The sequence below is a fragment of the Squalius cephalus genome (genome assembly GCF_949319135.1).
Source record: "Squalius cephalus genome assembly, chromosome: 5".
Classification (NCBI taxonomy): domain Eukaryota; kingdom Metazoa; phylum Chordata; class Actinopteri; order Cypriniformes; family Leuciscidae; genus Squalius; species Squalius cephalus.
Window position 1 is genome coordinate 40451657 of NC_137126.1, and position 22928 is coordinate 40474584.

A 22928-nucleotide genomic window follows, 5' to 3' on the forward strand; every position below is an offset into this window, starting at 1 on the left:
CCATCCATCATTTTATTAGGAGAGTAAAAGGACAGGGCTGAAAAGTTCCCAAAAATTGATTTGGGAAAGTTTCAAATGTATTTCAAATTTTATATAAATATATTCTAATATTTAAAAAAATATATATTTAATGGGATTAATTTAAATGTATATAGAAATTAAACAGCAAATATCTCTTTCATATAGGACACAGAGATCCTGAACACAGCAATTCTGACTGGACGGCGCGTTGCCATGCCGGTAAAGGTTGTTTCTGTGGAACAGGACGGAACGGTGAGAGAGGTGGATGACCCCTTGACCTGCATCTCCACAGATGAGGACGTCCTCAAGGTGAGAGCTCACCTGCTTTATTTTGTGTTACCTTCTTCATCCTCTGCCCCCCGCTCTCCATCAAAAGTTTAGACAGGTGGGGCCTTGCATTGTCGATAGATTTCATCAAGCGACAGGCTCCAGGGTGACTCAGGGAAGCCCAGACTGGTGGCAAAGAGGAGATGAACAGACAAGAAAAACAGTGGGTGCCTGTGAAAGGTGTTTTTCCCTCCGCAAAGTTATTCTTTTTATTGGGTTTGAGTTACACACTCAGAAATGCACACATACACAAAAAAAGACATTTCCAGAACTGAATAATTGTCTGGAAGACAAACGCGAGATGTGTCACATCACATGAAATGACTGAGCCGATGCAAATGAAGACATGAAAGGTAGCAGAACCCCCCAAAAAAAGAACGAAGGAATTATAAGGATGAAAAATTCTGATGTAACAGGAAGAAACACCTTAAAAGATAAACAAGCCAGCCACGTCATACCCGTCTGTTTGTTCATTTCAACCTGTCTGGTTATTCTTATTCAATTCAGCAAGTAATTATTGCTGAAGATGTTTACAGTGCACACTGGTCATTTTACTGGACTTGTGGTTTTGGGTTTATCTGGTCCCAACTGGACGTGTTTCATAGATTTAATTTTAAAGTTTCTCTGTTGAAAAATAGCCAAATGTCTAGTGTGTAATGTAAGGGATTTTGAGCTTTTTGAAGTACATTTATTTAAAGGTATACACTATGTAACTTTTGGCCCTCTAGCGGTTAAAAAAATAAACGTAAAAAAACAACAAAAAAACATGCATTTTGCAGAAGAACATTGCGGCGTTACTGTAGCTTCAGAATAGATCATGCTTTACAATGAACTCTTTTAGAGAGCTACTGTATATATGGCAATTCATCTGTTCAAATACCTTACTCACCTGTTGAGTAATAATAACAACGACATCTCCGCTTCGCCTCTCTCAGTCTCTCGGTTCTCTCCATCTCCGAAAAGCCAAGCCAACCTTGATTATAGTTTTATCACGAGCTCTGTCACATTCTCTTTTTGTCAGCAGACTCTCCTCTATTCTGTGTTTTTTAAAAACGGCTGTGTTCCATATCCACCTTTCTCGCAATTTCCCGTGAAAAACCTTCCCGTCAGGTCTAAAATATTACACTTATATTAGGCTTACCATAGTGAAGCAGGGTTATATAAAAACCTGTTTTGGAAGAAGGATTTATGATGTATTGATTATCAGTTTGGTTAATTCTGAGAAAAAAAATTACATAGTGTACCTTCAAAAGGTGTGTGTGTGTGTGTGTGTGTGTGTGTGTGTGTGTGTGTGTGTGTGTGTGTGTGTGTGTGTGTGTGTGTGTGTATGTGTGTGTGTGTATACTACCATCCAAAGATGCATTAACTTGGTCAAAAGTTTATAATGTTAACATTGATAATAATAAGAAATGTTTCTTGTGCATCAAATCAGCATTATATTTGAAAATATATTTCAATAGAAAACAGTTGTCTTAAATTGTAATAATATTACACATTATTACTGTTACATCAAATAAATGCAGCCATAATGTGCATAAGAGACTTTTTTTCAAATAAAAATAAAAAATCTTGCCCCAAACTTTTAAACCGTACTATAAATTACTCTTTCTCTGTTTCTTTTGTAAAATATAATAAACACTTGCTTTTTGGGGCGAATAGTCAATTTTACCCTTGGGGGTTGCGTGAAAGTAGCATCAGAGTCTGCGTTGTCATGCTCTCCTGAGCTCTGAGCTAATAACTGAACCTTCCCGATGCTGAGGCAATTTCCATTTACAAGCAGCAATATGTAGTTTAAATACAATCAATACCCAGTAACAATGAAAAACTCATTCCAGAGCCTTAATGCAAAGTTGAACAACAGAGCGTGTTATTAAGGGAATTACAGGACGCTCATTTTTTATTGGTGTTGTGATGGGGGGGAAAGAGCATCAGGGTAGGAAGAGAATCTGCTTCATGACAGAAACATGTGGTGGGGAAATTGCGGCAGGTGTACCTGTCTACTTGCGGCTGTCATAAAGATGTGTGCTTGAACTCCGGGTGACATGCGTGACAGGTGTAAACAGGAAACATGACAGCGTTGCAACTGAGGACGAGATACAGAAGTGCACCGTCAGGATAAACTCAACTACGGGAAAGGTTCAAAAGGCTAGCATATCCCAGCTTTATTTGTACAATATAAAAATAAACAAAGAAAAGAATAATGCTCGCAAACAAACCACATTCTCTTTCAATGGCGATAAATTAATTCATTCAGGGTTGAGCTAAAGGATAATGTTGTCTTTTATAAAAGATGTCACCTTGTCACATAGCCACCCTGCAGGTTCAGGTGTGAATGCGATCTTATCTTTATCGTCACACGCTGTGGTTAATCAGTTCCGCGTTTGTGTGGGTTGAAGGGCTCTCGTAATGATGGCTGATCAAATAAATAAAGGAGTCGGCTAAAGAGATCCCATAGGCTTTAGCGCTCAAATCCCACTCTTTAACCAGCGTCTGTGAGAGCGAGGCCATGGCCTTAATTGGTTCCTGTGAAGACTCCCTCAGTAATGTCTGCGGTAATTGAATTTGACAAAGAACAAGAAGGACAGAGGCATGGAGGAAGGGGTGAGAGAATGTGTGTGTGTGTGTGTGTGTGTGTGTGTGTGTGTGTGTGTGTGTGTATACATGCTCAGACACATGGGGACACACAAAACAAAGAGGATTATAAATCAATCTTTCACATCCTCACCCCTTTTTCTCAGTCTTTCACGGTGTGTTTTACTCTCTGTTGTAACACTTTCATTTGTTGTGGAAAATCATCTGGTTTTACTGTATCTCGGCTAGTGTAGACACTGCAGGTGTCCTCTATGTAAGAGAGTGCACGGTGCGGAGAGGTGTACGGTGCTAATCCGTTTAATAACTCATTCACTTTGCAGTGACTGGCGGGCAGATATCCGGCGAGCCCGTAATCGTGTAAAACTCTGATCAGGTTAGGAGCATCAGACCGCTCCTATTCTCAGGTTCAGCTGAGCAAGACAGAAACTAAATATATTTGTCAAGAGAGAGGTTAAGAGTTGCAGTGTGTGTGTGTGTGTGTGTGTTCATTTTTAATTATTTATCTTCAGAAATCATTTCTTAGATATGATCAATTTTTCATTAAGATTACACAGTCATTTTTCTAAATATGTTGTGGATCCTAAAGTGATTATTAATTTGTATTACTGAAACCCTCCAGATCGTTCAATCTCGTAAAAGATTATTTTGGGAAGAAAATTATGCTTAGCATATTGTGTAATTAGGGAGAACAGGGCTAGCTGTCACTTTTCAGTCCAGTGAATATTGCTTAGGGTGAGTTTATTTGTTAAAAGTGCATTTTTCTATAAGGCACATACCTCAAAGTCTTGGCTATAAAACGGCTATTGAACATTTCCACCATTTTTGTCTAGGTTATATGATACAGTTCATTGAATACTTGTCCCAAAAGTTGTCAAAATAGAATCTGTCATTAAACAGACATTTATCCACCTTATTATAATGCAAATGTAAACTAGTTCCTGTGAATGTGTGAGACTTATAGGTAAATATATTATAGTTAAATAACTATAGTTATATAACTATGTAACTATAATAACAAAGTAATTCTTAATCATTTTAATAATAAATTAAAATAGTATGATTACAAATACTAATTTGCAACATCAAGCAGCATAACAGACTGTTTTGTGTACAGCTTTTGGAAGCGGCTGACACCGCAATCCTTGCATATTCAAGTTAACTGTATCCTCTCTTATATTAAAAATAAGGTGGATAGGCTTTTCTTAGGGAAATTTAAACAGCAAAATGATTCTAAAAAAAAATTCTAATTAATAAATTATATGAATTTGTAACATTTAAAAACAGCTAACCTCATCTCTTTTATATGGTTACTGTTCTATTTTCACATGGGTGATTTTGATATGATTAGAAAAGAGCAGGATCTTATAGTGCATAATCAGAAAAATTTCAATATAATGTGGACATAAACTGCTTCTAACCCCCATAAACATCCCAGCCGCTAATCAATCACCGCAACGCCCTTTTAAAACTATATAGATCTAGCTTCTTTCTGAGCTTAGGATGTACAGTGGATATGGCTAAGCTCCCATAATACTGCTGTTTCTACCCAGTGGACCCGTAACTCACAACTAATGGACCCTGCGAGACCCTCCCAGGGGCTCTTTCCAGCTCTGGTAATAGCCTTTGACCTAACCTTCCTCTCTCTCTGAGCCCATGTGAGAGACTGGGGAGGAAGCGGTTAACCTACCCCCCCCCCCCCCCCCCCCAAACCCTCATCTTCCCAACGGGAGCTATTAAACACCTTTTTTAAAGCATTATCAGGACTACCCGTTGCATGTGATGGCCAATAGAATTTTAACAAACGACAGGGTATCCGTTGGGCACTTTTCATCACAATCCATAAAACGGCTAAGCATGCCGTAGTATGCGCTGCTTAACCCTCTGAGGTCTGAGCCGTTTTCTGGGCCCTGGAGGTGTTCTGACATGCTCTGACATTTGTGGTTATTTCTGTTACTTGTGACATTTTCATGGCTAAAGTCTAATTACACTGTATTCAGCACAAACTCTGCTACAATAATATATCAGCAGCATGTGTGTAAAAGTTTGTAGTTTTGAGATAATGACATTTATGCGTGGTTTGTGAAAATACAAAGAAAAATTCTCACTGAAATAAGGTCATGAAACCCATTATTTCTTCACAAGACTTTTGAAAATTGAATCACGTAGTCTAGAATATTTGCTCTAAAACTATGTGAAAATCACCCTGACTGCTCATTCAGATAAGACAATATATTGATTTAAAAATTTTACGACGTGTTTTGTGTGAAAAAGCTTTATGCGGGAGGGGCGGATCACCTCATTAATATGTAAGATTTTCACACCTGAGAAAGACAAAGACACTCCCCAATGGCCCTATTAGGAGCTTATCAGGCCCTATCATTCTGAGCAACCTTGCACAAAGAATGAGGAGATTTAAAAAAAAATGGCTTTTAGATTGTTTGGATTTATTTACAACACAACATAATCCAAAGATACACAACAAATGACAAAAAATCACTTATTGAAAACAATGATCCAAAGAAAGAGACCTTTGTGCCATTCCTAAAAACATTGTACATACCTTTCATTTTCAAGGTGTTTGATTTTCACTTTACCATGTTCATGTACAGAGACTCGTGTGAATGTTGAAGTCAGCAGGACTCAGTGGCATCTGGGCCCTGAAAGAAAAAAAAAGTGAACATACTGATATCAAGAGAAAGGCCTGCACGATTTTGGGAATAAATTTGAGATTTTTCTGGTTAAAATTGCTTTTTAAAATTCACAGAATACACACACACACACACACACACACACACACACACAAATGTTTCCAACAATATATATATTGTATATAATATAATGAACACCAGGTTTGTTGTGCCTTGTAGGCATAGGCTATGCGCAGTGCTGCATAAAATAATAATAACAATAAATAGCAGCCTATAAATCTTCCAAAAGATTTCAGTAACAACTAAGCTAGAGAAAAATATATTGATTATCATGTTACTTCAAATGTTTCCATTCGTTATGATGATATGAAATGACATAATAGTAAAAACATGAAGCCTAATGTTTGGTGTTTTGCTTTTCAAACGCGATCGCGATCCAAAATATGATACATTCAAACGCGATCGCGCTCAAATATAAAACATTATGGTTACCATATCCTACATATCTACGTTTGAGCAGATATCCACAAACACAGTAACAGTAAACACGGGTCTAAATATTATAATATTCACCATATATCTAGCAACAGTTCAACTGCAATGTGAAATTTATGCAACAATAACAAACTAATATGTAAGAATTTCTTACCTGTATCTTTCTTGTCTTCAAATCGCGTTCTTCTTCTTCTGAGGTAATTCCAATGTAAGCTCATGGCGCTTCTTTCAAACTCGACGAAAAGCAGAGACTTATGAAGTGTTTTGGTGTTTTGTTTTTGAGGTAATGAGCACGTTCGTGTTCTATGTGGAGATTTGCATGTGAATATCTTTTGCGCGAGTAGGCGTGGTCAAATTAAAAATAAATTAGGAAGCGTTTGAGAAGCTGGACATCTTGTTGGTTTTATACAAATTACTTAAACAGAGAATATTTGTTTTCAGTTTGAATCCGATCATTTAAAAGTACACACTTAAATGTTTATAAAGGTATATGGCTCATAAATGTGTGACAAGTATTCGCTGAGTTTTGTTTCAGTTTATAGACGTGCTCAAGAAAAAAAAGTTCACCGCGACGGAGAGGCAGAACGCACACCCTGTTTATTTTCTTTATTTTACAAAAGCACAATGTTTTGATTTGATTGTAAGTGGACACATACAAAAGTAGAAATATCACAGATTCTTTTTTTATATTTCTTTTTTCTGTATGACCATAAATGACGGAGTAATTTAAGTTTATAGTGCTACAATGTGAAGAAAATGCAGCAAAACGCGCGGGCGCGTTTGCCGACCTCAGAGGGTTAAAGGAATACGCCGACTTTTTGGGACTTTAGCTTATTCACCGTATCCCCCAGAGTTAAATAAGTCCATACATACCCTTTTCATCTCCGTGTGTGCCGTAACTCTGTCTGACACACCCACCACTAGCCTAGCTTAGCACAAAGACTGGAGGTAAACGGCTCCAGCAAACAAACTGCTCCCAATAAGTGACAAAACAACGCCAACATTTTCCTATTTACATGTTGTGATTTGTATAGTCACAGCGTGTACAAATAACAAGGTCACATGAGACACAGCCATCGTATACAATCCTGGGAACTATATTCTCAGAAGGCGAAGCACTGCTACTTGGGCGGAGTGATATGCTCGCAGCACCTGAGAAGCCCCATGATGAGGAGCAGAGAGTTTGCTCTGAGTTGAAGTAAATCACTACACCCAAGTAGCAGTGCTTCGCCCTCTGAGAATATAGTTCCCAGTATGTATACGGTTAGAAGATGGCTGTGTCTCATGTGACCTTGTTATTTTTACATGCTGTGACTATACAAATCACAACATATAAATAGGAAAATGTTGGTGTAATTTTGTCACTTATTGGGAGCAGTATGCTAGCTGGAGCCGTTTACCTCCAGTCTTTGTGCTAAGCTAGGCTAGGGGTGGGTCCGTCAGACAGAGTTACGGCACGCACGGAGATGAAACGAGTATGTATGGACTTATGTAACTGGGGGATACGGTGAATAAGCTAAAGTCCCGAAAAGTCGGCGTGTTCCTTCAACTTCTTGTATATTTATGTGTATTATCTTTCAAGCATAATGCTGGCAGATACTGTTATCTGACATGCAGCATGCTGACAGACATATGGAAACTTTCTGTTATGTTAAAAGGCCTTTTCTTCTGAATTATTCAACAATATGCTGGAGTTTTTTCACTATAAACACCTTAGAACAAAGCTTCCATCTGTGTTTGAGTGTGTGTGTGTGTGTGTGTGCCCAAACAGTACTCAAATCGACACCATGGAAAATGGGACTGGCATAGCTGCTGGTGCTGTGCAGTGATGGCAGTATTTTCTAATCAGATATGTTACAAGAGATTGACTTCACATGATATGATAGCATACTGTGTAAGTAACCAAATACACACGCTCACACAGATGGAACAGCGCTTAAAGGTGTTTATGGGAAACAATGACAGATTGTAGCGGAGATGCAGGGGTATCGGAGAAGAAAAGAGTCCCGAAGTTGACATTTAATGTTTATTGATAACTAGTAAATAATTTTTTTGGCCCATTCATTTCAGTGAACCTGTCCGGGTTTGAGGTCTTTTTGGCTTTATCGTTACTGCTCAACTGCTCCATTTTCTAAGGACACTATTTGTGGGAATATGTGTATCTTTTGACCTGTCTCAAAGAAGGGCTTTGTTTTTAGTTCATCTCCCAAAGAGAATATGTTGATGAAGGTTTAGACCACTAATAATAATATCAGACATATTGGGGACACCCATGACTTATATACGTATGCAAATATTATGTAAATGCCGCATATCAATTTCAGAAGTTTGAAAAGGACCTGACTTCCCATTCTAGGACAAACTGACTCGCAGAAATCAACCCGCCTGCTCCAAGTGTTTCAGAGAGTCACCGAAGACATACGACTTTGAACATTTTGTCATTATTTACCCTTACCCTTGTGTTGTTTCATGTTTTTGATGTGTTTTGAGGCACCAGGTTTGAATGTGCACAAGAATGAAAGACATTTGAGAGCTATATGGTGTAGGGGAAGATAAACGACTTACATTTTCAGTATTGTATTCACAAAGTTCTCATAATTTTAAGTTTATTTGTTCACAAATCTGACTTTTTTTTTCTACAACTGAAAAATATTTTGGGGAAAAGAAGACACTTACCAGGCAAACAAAATATGAGAGACTGGGGCAAGTTGTCACTTTTTTATTATTATTATTTTTAAAAATATATATTTTTTTTACAATAATCTGTGTGAAAAAAATGAGGGAAGACCCCATGGACTGGAGAGTTCATGACTCACTAATGACTGGTGATTGCATGCTCTCTGATTAAAGAAATAAGACTTAAGGTTAGCACCACACATTTGAACTCTCTTTTGCCTCCCTCTCTCCTACTCTGTCTATTAATCTTTTTTCGCCTCTGTGTTTCTCTGTGACACTCTGATCATTTGCTGAGCTTTTAAGTCCCACGTCATGAATGCAAGGGAACAGGCAACGATGAGCGCTATGATCAATCACAAAAAAATCAAATTATGCTAAGCTAAGTGCTTGAAGAGTGAACATAAGGAGAGTGAACATAAGGAGAGAGAAATGTTTATACTATGTGGGTCTAATATCAGAAATCTTACTCTGTAGGTGTGCATTTTGAGAAATCACCTAAAGGGGAAGATTGACAGATGAAGTTTTAAACTCATAATGTACATTTAACAGTGCCAAATCCCCCCACAAGGCACTATGGGAGTCTCTATCCGCAGGCAGTGTCACATTTAGAAGCTGGAATCTGAATTTATCGCCTTCTGGAGTGGAAATGCTTTAAATTCAAATTCAATTACTGTGTAAACTCTGTAGAAGAAAGGCAAGCTTGGAGGAGCGGGTAACTTTAACTTTATATCAGTGTTCATGTGAGTGCAAACTATAAACTAGTTCAGAGACCAAGCTGTTCTCAGCATTAATCTAGTTCAGGGCCGTGGGTTTGGTTTATTGGTAGGGACATTTTAAAAAAAGTTAGGCAGGTATACAAGTATACATGTACACAGAAATTTTAAATTCTGCAGTTTTTATGTATTAAATGTTTTCCTTGATATATATTCAACATAGACAGTGGATAGACTGAAATAAAAAAAATAAAAAAAGATTCGATTTTTTAATGATTTTAAAAGAGGTATTTAATGCCTATCAAGGCTGTATTTAATGTATTAAATGTTTTCATTTAATATATTTTAAAATGTAATTCATTTCAGCAGCCATTGTTCCAGTCTTCATTGTCACTGATTTGGTGCTCAAGAAACATTTCTTATTATTATCAAAGTTGAAAACAGTCATGCTGCTTAATATTTTTGTGGAAACCTTAATATATTTCGATACTTTTTGATACTTTTTTCAGAATTCTTGAATGAATAGTAACTTTAAAAGAATAGCATTTATTTTGAAATAGAAATCTTTTGTAAAATTGTAAATGCTTTTACTGTCACGGATCAACTTTATTTGATTTAATGCATCCTTGCTAAATTAAAGTATTCGGTTATTTTAATAATAAAGAAAAAAAAACATGTACTGTGCAAAAGTCTTAGGCATGTTAATACCCCCCCCCCCCCCCCCCCCCCAAAAAAAAATGGTTTTAAGTCAGTTATTTATATCTTTTGCTGTAGTGTGTCAGTAGGAAATATCAGTTTACATTTCCAAACATTATTTTTGCCATTAATTGTAATAATCCACTGAGATTTGTGTATGCACAAGGAGTCTGACAACAGCCGGTATGATCTTATCTCACCATCATCGAGTCCGTCTGTGAATACGTGAAGAAACAGAAAAAAAAATTAAACAAACTAAATCCAGAAGAACTGCGGGAACGTCTCCAAGATGCTTGAAGAAACCTTCCTGCAAAGCTACAGTACTGTGAAAAGTACTGGCACTTGTGTTAAAATGCTGTAAAGTGAGAATGCTTTCAAAAATAAAATCACAAATTGAATTTATTTATGATTTAACTTCTATTAACTAATTCAAATCAATATATGGTGTAACGACCCTTTGCGTTTAAAACGGCGTTTGTCCAGATACACTTGCGCATAGTTTTTCAGGTAGCTTTGCAGGAAGGTTTCTTCAAGCATCTTGGAGACGTTCCCACAGTTCTTCTGGATTTAGTCTGTCTCAGTTTTTTCTGTTTCTTCATGTAATCACAGACGGACTCGATGATGGTGAGATCAGATCATACCGGCTGTTGTCAGACTCCTTGTGCATACACAAATCTCACTGGATTATTACAATTAATGGCAAAAAGAATGTTTGGAAATGTAAACTGATATTTCCTACTGACACACTACAGCAAAAGATATAAATAACTGACTTAAAACCATTTTTTTGGGGGGGTTATTAACATGCCTAAGACTTTTGCACAGTACTGTATATATATATATATATATATATATATATATATATATATATATATATATATATATATATATATATTTGATTAATAATTTAATTTTTAAAAGGAATAAAATGCCTTAAAAAATGAACAAATTAACTTGCATTGTACTTGTTTTTTCAGAATTTTAACTTAAGTATCTTTACCAGTATTTTTACTACCCAAATATATGCTCATGATTTTGTACCAGGTTCATTAGAGCATAAGGAAGTTTAGATGAGCTTGTAACAATCTGCAGCATCAGGCAGTAAAAGTGAAAATGATCCCTGTGTGGGATCATCTATCTGTTTTAAAAACCTCTCTTTATATCTGACCATTTCTCTGCAAGCAGTGAACCTGAGCTGCTCTTGCCTGTCCAGGAAATTGATTCCACCCCTTCCAGCTGATGCCCACCATCTTTGTCTTCCTCTTTCTTTTCTTCTCTCTTCCTCTCGCCCTCTCTTGCCTCCTCTTTGCCCGCTACCAATCTCTGTCTCTGTCTTTTCCTCCTCAACGCGGCTGAGAGGCAAGTGCCAATTCTTCCGAGTAATTTGCGAGCTGGGCGGATGATGGGATTGGTGGATTGCGGCACCTGGCGCTGTTTTGCATTGTCAGCCAAATAATCTGTGATTTATCACTCCAGATATGAGCAGAGAGTGGAAGAAGACACAGAACAGAAAGAGTGGAAATAAAGTGGAGAAAAGAACAGAAAACAGGGAAAGCAGCATTCTGCTGGAAGAAGAAATCAAGCAGAAAAGAGCAACTGAGATCAACACAATGCATGACATTTTAATTGAGTAAAGTATTAAATACACATATATTAAAGGGGCAATGTGTAGTTTTTTAAGTATTTTATTATCTAAAATCAATATTTTTATTCATAAATATGTCCTCAATGGTGTACAAATACCTCTGCCAATGATCTGACTTATCCTCGTAAATGAAGAATTTATTATCTTTATATACATGGGACAGGTAGGTCCACGGAGGCTTCCATTAGGGCTGAACGATTAATCGCACTTTCCATGTAATCGCACTTAAATCGAGATGGCTTATCGCGATTTTAAAATCGCAAAGGCTGCGATTATTTTTTATGCGCAGTTTGGCAGTTAAGTACGGCTCAGTAAACGCGGCTCCATCTGAAAGCACTGTGAGTTTGAGTCACTTATAACGTGCATTTGAAAAAGCAACACGCGTCAAACATCTTTCCAAACACGAGAATCATTTATGAACCTCTTGTCCAACAACAGACAACATTTAATAACATGCATTTACTCCAAACTCACTTCATAATGACAATTGAGCTCCTCCTTCTGTGAGATGATGTGCTTCTGACACAGAATAAGGCAGTTATGTATTTATAAGTCATGTTTAATCAAAGCGTTTCAATCTTCTGTTTATTCAGCTACAGCGATAGGGATTTCCTGGAATGATGCGCCGTTATTGTACTTCTGCGGCGGGGCATATTTAGCGCCCTCTGGCGTTCAGATAGAGCAGTATTTACTACCGATCAGCCGCACTCCACTGACAAGCTGCGCGTAAGATAATCGCAAATCGCGTGCGGTTTTGTTGCGATTAATCGTTCAGCCCTAGCTTCCATGTCGTTCCGCCATCTTGAAAAACTATAATAGCAGAGAGGGACAAAAAGTACTAGGCCAACGCGTTTCCACAACGCGTTTTCGTTCAGAGCCAGCACCACGTGACTGAAAGCAGCTGAACCGGACAAGAAGATTTGAGAGACTGCCCCGGCAAGTTTAAAAGGCTGCACTGCACGGTTATTTATAATGGAGGACCATACTTTTGTGGAGCCACAGGACCGGAGATTGCAAAAAACAAGGGTTAATGTCGGGATAGCTTTTTTCAAGGTGGAAAGAGTTGATGCAGGAGTAAGCTTTCAAAAGAGACGCTGAACTTGCCTGCTTTCTTCTCAACAGGTAAGTCAATGTTATGGTCTAAATTACAAGCTTTTTTTCATTGCTTGGTCGCTTCTCTGCCTTTGGAAACTTTCAATTCTATCAAACATCCGTTTGTTCGTTGTGTCAAGTTGCAGTTTGTTTGAAATAACAAACCTGTTCACCCGAAGGAAAACTCGATGAAGTGCAATTAGAAGACATCCTGTCATAGCTTTTTGGTACATAAGGGCTACCGTAGAAGCAACACGCATTTGAAAAAGCTAGGCGCTGTAGAGCACTATTCATTTGAATGCAAAATACAATTTCACCGCTAGATGGGAGAAATTCCTACACATTGTCCCTTTAATAAAAGTTCTAAAAATATAATTGAATTATTGTTTTGAGGTTCTTGAAGATTACTTCTTCATAAACTGTTTAATTGCTTTATTTCCTTTAATAGTAGCATTTTTTGCTAAAGAAATATTAATTCTTCTGTTTATGTAGAATTTATATATTCTATTTATATATTCATTTTATAGAGGTATTAGAAAACCTCCGATTGTTTTTTGGGTTGTTCGCCTTTCTTGTCGAGACATAATTTTCTCTTTATAGTGCTCTTCTCCACAAAGATACACTGGCCTTCATCTCTCTCTCTCTCTCTCTCTCTCTCTCTCTCTCTCTCTCTCTCTCTCTCTCTCTCTCTCTGTCTCTCTCACTCACTCACTCACTCTCTCTCTCTCTCTCTCTCTCTCTCTCTCTCTCTCTCTCTCTCTCTCTCTCTCTCTCTCTCTCTCTCTCTCTCTCATTGCCCAGTCTCCTCTCCTCCTCTCTTTAAAATAGAGACAGAGATTAAATCGATTTTTCAGTGTCATCAAACCCATGGCTCAGCTCTTTGGCTTTGACGAAGGGAAGTGTTTATACAGGTTCGTTCCGAAGTCATGAAATAATACGCCATCAGCTACAAGATGGGAGGAAAGTAGAGAGAAAACACACACACACACACACACACACACACACACACACACACACACACACACACACACACACACACACACACATACATATATATATATATATATATATATATATATATATATAGTGCTGTCAATCAAATGAAAAAAATTAACTAATTAATCGCACATTTTTCACATAAATAATCATGATTAATAAAACCTAATATTAAAGTTTTTCATATATTTTTATATTGTAATAATTTCACATTTAATCTCCAAATTAATGGATAAACAACATAAAGACAGTAATCTATATTTTCAATATTTGTTTAAAATCTTTATATGAAAGAAGGCATCACCGATACCAATACCGCTACTGATGTCAAATCTCTTCTCTCTGAGGAGAATGACGTGGAAGAGAAGAGATTGTTGAATAACCTTATTTTGTGTTTTTTTTGCGAACAAAAAGTATTCTCGTCACTTCATAACATTAAGGTTGAACCACTGTAGTCACATGGACTATTTTAACAATGTTTTTACTACCTTTCTGGGCCTTGAAAGTTCCAATGACGCTGCTGCCTATGTGGGGTCAGAAACCTCTCGGATTTCATCAAAAATATCTTAATTTGTGTTCCGAAGATGAACGAATGTCTTACGGGTTTGGAACACTGTCAGGACCACTATATATAGATTGGCGGTATGGTTCTGTTCTGGCCAAAAACTCCCTGGCATCCATGCAGCCTAGTATGGATAAGAGCAGGGAGAGCAACAATAACCCCCCTTAGTGTAAACAGAACAGAACCAACATGAATGTATTGCAGATATCATTAATTAATAAAGATTTTAATGTACAGCATAATTGAGATTTAATTCTGATTCAAGGGGGAATCAGAATGCAACTTTTAATTTAAGTGAACTTAAAACAATCTTCACATAAACCCTATATAATAAATGCCACATTTACCTGTTCCTTCAATATTAACTGCGATAATATAATATAATATATAACTGTATATATATATATATGTAACTGTGTGTGTGTGTGTATATATATATATATATATATATATGTATATATATATATATATATATATATATATATATGTATATATATATATATATATATATATATACATATATATATATATATATATATAACTGCGTTAATTGCGTTGATTTTTAACGCGTTAAACTTAACAGCTTGAGAATATCTCACGTAGCATTACATTTAGCTCAGACATTTAGTGTCGACAGCCTGTTAGTTCGCTAGAGAAATTAACTCTAGAAAGAAGCATTTCGTATATGCACTATATTAGCCTATTCATTATATTTACGTAACCTGTTAGTAATGTCTTGATTATTTAATGTATGTTTAAATAAATTTGTCATAAAAACAAGTTATGACAGCCACTGTGTAAATGATTATATTTCAAAAATGAATTGGAGTAGAAAATTAACTTTATAATTAGATTTCGAAGTTAATGCAAAACCTGCCTTATGTGCAATTTACAGCACTTGTTTTGTGTGTGTGTGTGTGTGTGTGTGTGTGTGTGTGTGTTGATTACTATATCTAAAAATAAATAGCAACTAAATTTAATCATTTGGGCTCTGTTGTTAATTTTCCCCATGTAGTTTACTGCATTAGCTAAGATGTTTTTATCCTTAAGAAATTTTTTATTATAATAGAATTTGTTTAAAAACATATACACATACCGAACCGTGACTTCAATACCGAGGTATGTACCGAACTGTCATATTTGTGTATTACACCCCTAATATATAAATAGGGGGGGATTGCGAGTATTGTTTTTTCCAGTGGTATTTCTCTGGTGTTTCAATAAATGCAAATCTAGTCGAATATGCTGTTTATTTTGAACTTTGGTGAAGTGTGATGCTGTGTCCCAGCTTCCAGAATGTCTTTCTCATGTCGTGTTTTTGATGTTCTGATATGGCCACATGCCACTTTAGCTGCCATTTTCCCATGTCATTAGCCTTGCAGTCCTCAGACATGACACAGTCATTTCTGCTGCAGAGAATGACAGGGTGGCGGCTCGTAGAGCAACACTGGAGATGATCAGAAAGATAGGTGGATTGAAAAAGGTGCAAATTGCAAGAACAGAGATGGAAGCAAAGGTGAAGAAATTGAGAGTAGCATCCTTGCAGGGAATTCTGGGAAATTGCTCTTTCAAGAGTCACACACATATACACAAAAACCTTAGGGCTTCTAGAAGGTACCTTTTATCAACTGTTGTTGTCTGTGTTTGTGTGGCAGAACATTCCACCCTATAAAAACATCCACAGCATGGGAACTGTTATACATCCTCTCAGGGCGTGTGTGTGTGTGTGTGTGTGTGTGTCCGAGTCCGATCGGCGCTCTAGACGCGCGGTCGAGACTCAAGTGCCTCAAATGAGGTGGAGTCCCTTTGCCTATTCCCCGATCTAGTTCCTCTTCTGGTGGCAAGCAAAGGGCTACTTTGGCTAATACTGTAGCACTGGTGATCTGAGGATTACAAGTGAGCGTTGCCCGACGAGACCACCTCCTTGGGCCTCTCACTCCTCTAGCGCATCGCAACCATGCTGAGACTGCGTTCGTGGGTGGTTTATGCTCTCTCATGAGAGCATGACCACGTCGGCACGTTGTTCGTCTTGCCTTTCTACATGAGGGCTTGAGGGCTCAGCGTGCCGTGTGCCATCGAGTTTGATGGCCACGTTCACTGTCTCGCATACCTGACAGCTTTTGGATGGGATTACTGGTCCTTCTCATTAGGTACTAAGCATTTCATTCGGGGCTCATGTGTGTGTTTTTCACAGTGGCAGTTTTTGGCAGTGTGGAAGCATATTGGCACCAATATGGCAAGCCAAACATACCAAAATCTGTAGAAAAAGTTTTTCCTCTCTCACTACCCTTGGTGGTGGGACAGCTTTGCTAATTACAGACCGCCTCTTCCCTGCATGTGATGGCCACCCTACAAGTCTGTGGAAGGCCAAAACACTCAATGCAGGAGGGTAGTTCTGAGTTGGGGTTGAGCTGCGCATAGTGACTGACCGTGGTTTAAGTCACAGCGCTGGCTCTTGCTCAGACGATGTCCACACTGGTTGTCTAGGAGCCCCCCCATGGCTAAACCTTGCTGAAATGCGAGACATCGCCAAAGTTCGCTTTCTCAATGCTCCCATCTCACAAGGTGGCCTTTATTGGTGACACTTTTGGAGACTGTGCCCAGCGGTTCTCCACAGTTCAGAAGCAGGCTGAGGTAACCAAGAGCTTGTCCCGATGTGCTACCAGAGTCACTCATGGGCTGCCCCTCAGTTTGTTTGTCGCCAAAAAAAAAAGCCCTGAGACGGGAGACCCAGAGTCAGCTGCTCTTCCCTGGTGGAGGGCCGGGCAGAGAATCTTTTGTTTGGTCAAATTGTTTTCCACTGGCGTCTCAGTCAGTGGTACCCAAATTCTCAGTAAGAGCAGCTTCTCTATCTCTGGGTCTCAAGAGTGCGGATGGCAGTGAGCAACGCTTCCATGCCTTGCTACTTCCATCCCCCTCTATCACCAGCGGGCAGCAATCTGCATTTCGGGGACACCACCAGGCCTTCCCACACACCCTCTGCCCCACCCTGGAACCAGGTAGTGTTGCACAGCACACCCAGACCCCACTTCGGGCCGCCTCCGTGCCTCCCGAGTCGAGTTCCACCTCGCTGCTCCACCCCGAGTACGTCCGCGGTCCCGTTGTTCCTGCTTGCACAGTGTCGGGGAGCCTGGCTAGCGCCCCTAGCCTGTCTCACTGGCTCATCCGTACCATCAGACTCGGCTATGCGATTCAGTTCGCCCGGCGCCCTCCCAAGTTCAGGGGCATCCAATTCACCTCTGTGTGGAGCAACGATGTCCCTGTCTTGCGGGCAGAGATCGATGTCCTACTGGCGAAGGACGCGATCGAGCCGATATGAAGATACAGCCCCTACTTCATTGTAAGCGGTGGGTTACGGCCAATCGGACGCATTTTCGAATGCATCCATCCCCAAAATTGGTGTGCAGCGATCGACCTGAAGGACGCTTACTTTCATGTCTATATTCTCCCTCAACACAGACCATTCCTGTGCTTTGTGTTCAAGGGACAGGCATATCAGTACAAAGTCCTATCCTTCGGCCTGTCACCCGTGCAGAGGATCTCTTTTCTCTGTATGGAGTTGGACTTGGTCGGTGTTGAACTGCTTGAGAACAATCAAAAGCAGGACAGTGGTCCCAATTAAACTTTTCAGAGGCTCCTGGGGCATATGGCATCCACAGCCGCAGTAACGCCGCTCAGATTGCTTCATATGAGACCGCTTCAGCACTGGCTTTACGGCCGAGTCCCGAGATGGGTGTGGCAGAGCGGCACGTAACGGGTGCACGTCACCCCGCACTGCCCTCAGCCTGTGGTCGGACCCTTCATTTCTACGGGCAGGTGTTCCCCTAGAACAAGTGTCCAGGCATGCTGTGGTCTTCACGGATGCCTCTGCCACAGGCTGGGGGGCCACGTACAACGGACATGCAGTTTCAGGTCTGTGGACGGGGCCTCAACTGCATTGGCACATCAGTTGCCTCAAGTTGCTCACAGTACGCCTTGTGCTGGGCTGCCTCAAGGGGCCGCTACATGGCAAGCACGTACTGGTCTGTATGGACAGCACTGCGACTGTTGCGTACATCAACCGTTCAAGGTGGTCTACGCTCCCGCCGCATGTCGTAACTCGCCCGCCATCTCCTCCTATGGAGTCAGAAGCATCTGAGGTTGCTTCGTGCCATTCACATCCCTGGCATGCTCAATCTTGCAGCCAATGAGCTCTCATGATAGCCTACGCTTCCGGGAGAGTGGCTTCTTCATCCCCAGGCGGTCCAACTGAAATGGGACTTCTTCGGATCCGCACAGATAGATCTGTTTGCACTCCGGACTCGACCCATTGCCAGTTATTTACTCCCTGTCCGAGGGGACCCTCGGCACGGATGCACTGGCGCACAGCTGGCCCCGGGGCCTACGCAAGTATGCATTTCCCCCAGTGAGCCTTCTCGCACAGACACTGTGCAAAGTCAGGGAGGACGAGGAGCAGGTCTTTTTAGTTGCACCGTATTGGCCCAACCGGACCTGGTTCCCAGAACTCATGATTCTCGCGACAGCCCCTCCTTGGCCCATTCCTCTGAGGAAGGACCTACTTTCTCAGAGACGAGGCACTCTATGGCACCCGCGTCCAGACCTCTGGAAACTCCATATCTGGTCCCTGGATGGGACGTGGAGGGTTCTAGGTGACCTACCCTCCCATCCCCCTCTATCGCCAGCGGGCAGCAATCTGCGTTTCGGGGACACCACCAGGCCTTCCCACGCACCCTCTGCCCCACCCTGGAACCTGGTAGTGTTGCACAGCACACTCAGACCCCACTTCGGGGCCGCCTCAGTGCCTCCCGTGTCGAGTCGCTGTGTTCCACCTCGCTGCTCCACCCCGAGTACGTCCGTGGTCCCGTTGTTCCTGCTTGCACAGTGTCTGGGAGCCTGGCTAGCGCCCCTAGCCTGTCTAAACTGTGCAGGACAGTGGCCCTCCAGGGCCGAGTTTGAGAAACCCTGATCAAGAGGGTAGGGGACCTGCAAGCATTTCGGTCGACGAATTGTGCCTAGAATTCAGGCCGGTCAACTCTCACGTTGTCCTGAGACCCTGGCCTGGATACGTGCCCAAGGTTCCTACCACTCCCTTCAGGGACCAGGCAGTGAACCTGCAAGCTCTGCCTTCGGAGGAGGCAGACCCAGCCCTGGCTTTTCTCTGTCCCGTCCGCTCCTTGCAGTTATATGTGGACAGAACACAAAGCTTTAAGACCTCAGACCAGCTGTCACGGAGGCCAGCAGAAAGGAAAGGCTGTCTCCAAGCAGAGGTTAGCCCACTGGATAGTGGATGCTATTGTCTTTGCGTACCAGTCCCAAGACATGCCTTGCCCGTTCCGGTTGCGAGCACACTCAACTAGAAGTGTTGCTTCCTCCTGGGCGCTGACTCAAGGCGCCTTGCTGACAGATATGTAGAGCTGCGGGCTGGGCGACACCCAACATGTTCGCTAGATTCTATTGCCTCCGTGTAGAGCCGGTATCTTCCCGTATAGTCACCCACAGTGGCCAGTAGCGCAAAGGACCCATTCTTAGTGTCGGCTTGCTACACCACTCCCGCCCCGCTGGGCCGGATATGTGCGTCTATTTGCTCCGGTAGTGTTCCCCAGAAAGGGCTAACTCTGTTGAGTTCCTCTGTCACCCCTGCAGCAGTCAGACATTGCGGAGTGTCTGACGCCAGGCCTACACTCGTGTGCATTGTGGAACCTGTGCTAGGCTGGGTGTCTGGCTCTACTTGAAGACTATAAAATCTGCCAAAATTGTTGGGTGTCGCCCAGCCTGCAGTTATACATATATCTGTCAGCGAGGTGCAGTGCACCAGCGCCCAGGAGGAAGCAACACTTCTGGTAGAGTGAGCTCTCAAAAGCAGAGCTTCTCCCTGACTCGTAGTAAATCACTCGAACAGGTGATTGAAACGGAACAACACAAGTGCTCGGCTCCGAAGCGAAAAGCTGAATGTACAATGCAAGCATGCTTCCACTCATACCTGCTTTGCAGGGCGGGGTGCGGGATGCAAATCTCGCACGCCAATGTTCATTGGCTCATTTAGCTTACACTCATGGCTCGTTTAGCTTACGCTCAAAGGTGATTACGCTATCAGACGAGATTCGAGACCAGTTTTTCAGGTATATAACCACAGTAAATGGCAGTAAACGTTCAGAAATAGTAATCAAATGTAAAATAATACTGCTTAAATAATTAAATTGTATTGCAAAAAGTAGAAAGTAGAAAACTTACTGAAAAAAAATATATATATAAATAAATAAATAAATATATATATATTTATACCATGGGCTGTTTAAATACTCGATTCTGATTGGCTGGAAGGTGTGCAGTAAAACCGTTTAATGCACAGGTAGTTCCAGTCAGTTTGATTACAGTTCGAAATTAATCCCCTACATTGGTAACCATAGTAACACAGATACACTTGCAAGCAGATTGAGAGACGCATATGAAAACGTTTAGGTAGGCTTAAGCAACGAGGGGACTGTAGCTGCTAGACTTTAAAGAAGAGATCGACGCACACAGGTAACGTTAACTCGTGCACGCATCTCTCTCTCTCTCTCTCTCTCTCTCTCTCTCTGTTCCTTCTCCTTCAGTTCTCTGTCTCTCTCTCTTTTAATAATGAATTTAAATAAATGTGAATTCATTCAAATAAAAGCAATCCGATGGCTCTACTTTATTTAAAGCGGACGGAGTGCAAGAACTGACGAGCCTAAACGTAAGAAATAACCGTCATTTTTACACGTCTGTTAAAAAATTACACTGTAAACATCAGTTACAGCTTTAACTTATTTTTAACTTGGCAAATAACCAAGGTATAAGCGGGATAATCCACGGCTAGCCATGCATTAAAGAATTTTAATGCACGACGTAGAGGCGAAGAACCACCCGACGCGAAGCGGAGGATTATCCCTTAAGTTACATATATAATATATATATATATATAAAATCTCTTTTAAAAAATATCTTAAATATCTTTTAAAAGTTCTTATTCTCCAGCTCTCTTTCTCTCTCATTTTCCTTCCCAGCCAACACGTTTATGTGGGGCCCATATGGGTTACAAATGGGCGACAGGGGTACAGAGTGGGCATGGGCTCAAAATGGGCTTCTTATCTGGGGCCCATATGGGTTACAAATGGGCTACAGGGGTACAGAGTGGACATGGGCTCAAAAGGGGCTTCTTATCTGGGGCCCATATGGGTTACAAATGGGCTACAGGGGTACAGATGGACATGGGCTCAAAAGGGGCTTCTTATCTGGGGCCCATATGGGTTACAAATGGGCTACAGGGGTACAGATGGACATGGGATCAAAAGGGGCTTCTTATCTGGGGCCCATATGGGTTACAAATGGGCTACAGGGGTACAGATGGACATGGGCTCAAAAGGGGCTTCTTATCTGGGGCCCATATGGGTTACAAATGGGCTACAGGGGTACAGATGGACATGGGCTCAAAAGGGGCTTCTTATCTGGGGCCCATATGGGTTACAAATGGGCTACAGGGGTACAGAGTGGACATGGGCTCAAAATGGGCTTCTTATCTGGGGCCCATATGGGTTACAAATGGGCTACAGGGGTACAGATGGACATGGGCTCAAAAGGGGCTTCTTATCTGGGGCCCATATGGGTTACAAATGGGCTACAGGGGTACAGATGGACATGGGCTCAAAAGGGGCTTCTTATCTGGGGCCCATATGGGTTACAAATGGGCTACAGGGGTACAGATGGACATGGGCTCAAAAGGGGCTTCTTATCTGGGGCCCACTTGGGTCAACTAAGTAGGTCCAACATGGGCAAACCCAGATGGGCTCCCTATGTGAGACCTAGTCAGTTCACTAATGGGAAATGAGTAGGCTACATACCCAGCCAGCACATGACCGACCTTCAACGTTGAAATATAGTTGAAATAATGTCAGTTTGTTGTTGAAAAAGATTAACAAAAACCATTCTAAATCAACGTTGACATTTTTACAAGATCCCCAGCCAACACATGTGGGGCCCAAACGGGCTGCAAATGGGCTGATATCCGGGGCTCACCTGGGCTACCCAACTGGGAACCCAGCTAATTTTGGTTTTGTTGGCCACGGATTCACGCGCAAACATTTACATCACGTTTCCCAGCTCAACGTGGATTCATCCGCAGACACCAGAGGACAATCTGGACAGAGCTTGCCCCAGCTAACACACCCATGTGGGGCCCAAACGGGCTGCAAATGGGCTGATATCCGGGGCCCACATGGGCTACCCAACTGGGAACCCAGCTAATTTTGGCCGCGGTTTCCGTGGTGGCCCCACATGTGTTAGCCCAGATGGGTTGATGATGGGCTCTTGATGGGCTCCATATCGGGCCCATGTGGGTAACCTAGGTAGCACCCATTTAGGGCCTACAGGAATCTGCCCACATGGGTTGATGATGGGACCCATATAGGTCTTATCTAGGGCTCTTATGGGCCACAACGGGTATATAT

General features: G+C 41.3%; 1 protein-coding gene across 4 annotated transcripts in view; it reads left to right on the plus strand.

Annotated features, from left to right (window-relative positions):
• The window catches only part of LOC307159534 (transmembrane protein 132C), a 248048-nt gene that overhangs the window by 209590 nt on the left and 15530 nt on the right, over positions 1 to 22928 (plus strand). For all 4 annotated transcript variants that reach the window (XM_079872967.1, XM_079872966.1, XM_079872968.1 and 1 more), the window contains one exon: positions 187 to 330. In XM_079872967.1, the coding sequence (XP_079729093.1) occupies positions 187 to 330 (144 nt within the window). The remainder of the gene's footprint in view (positions 1 to 186; positions 331 to 22928) is intronic.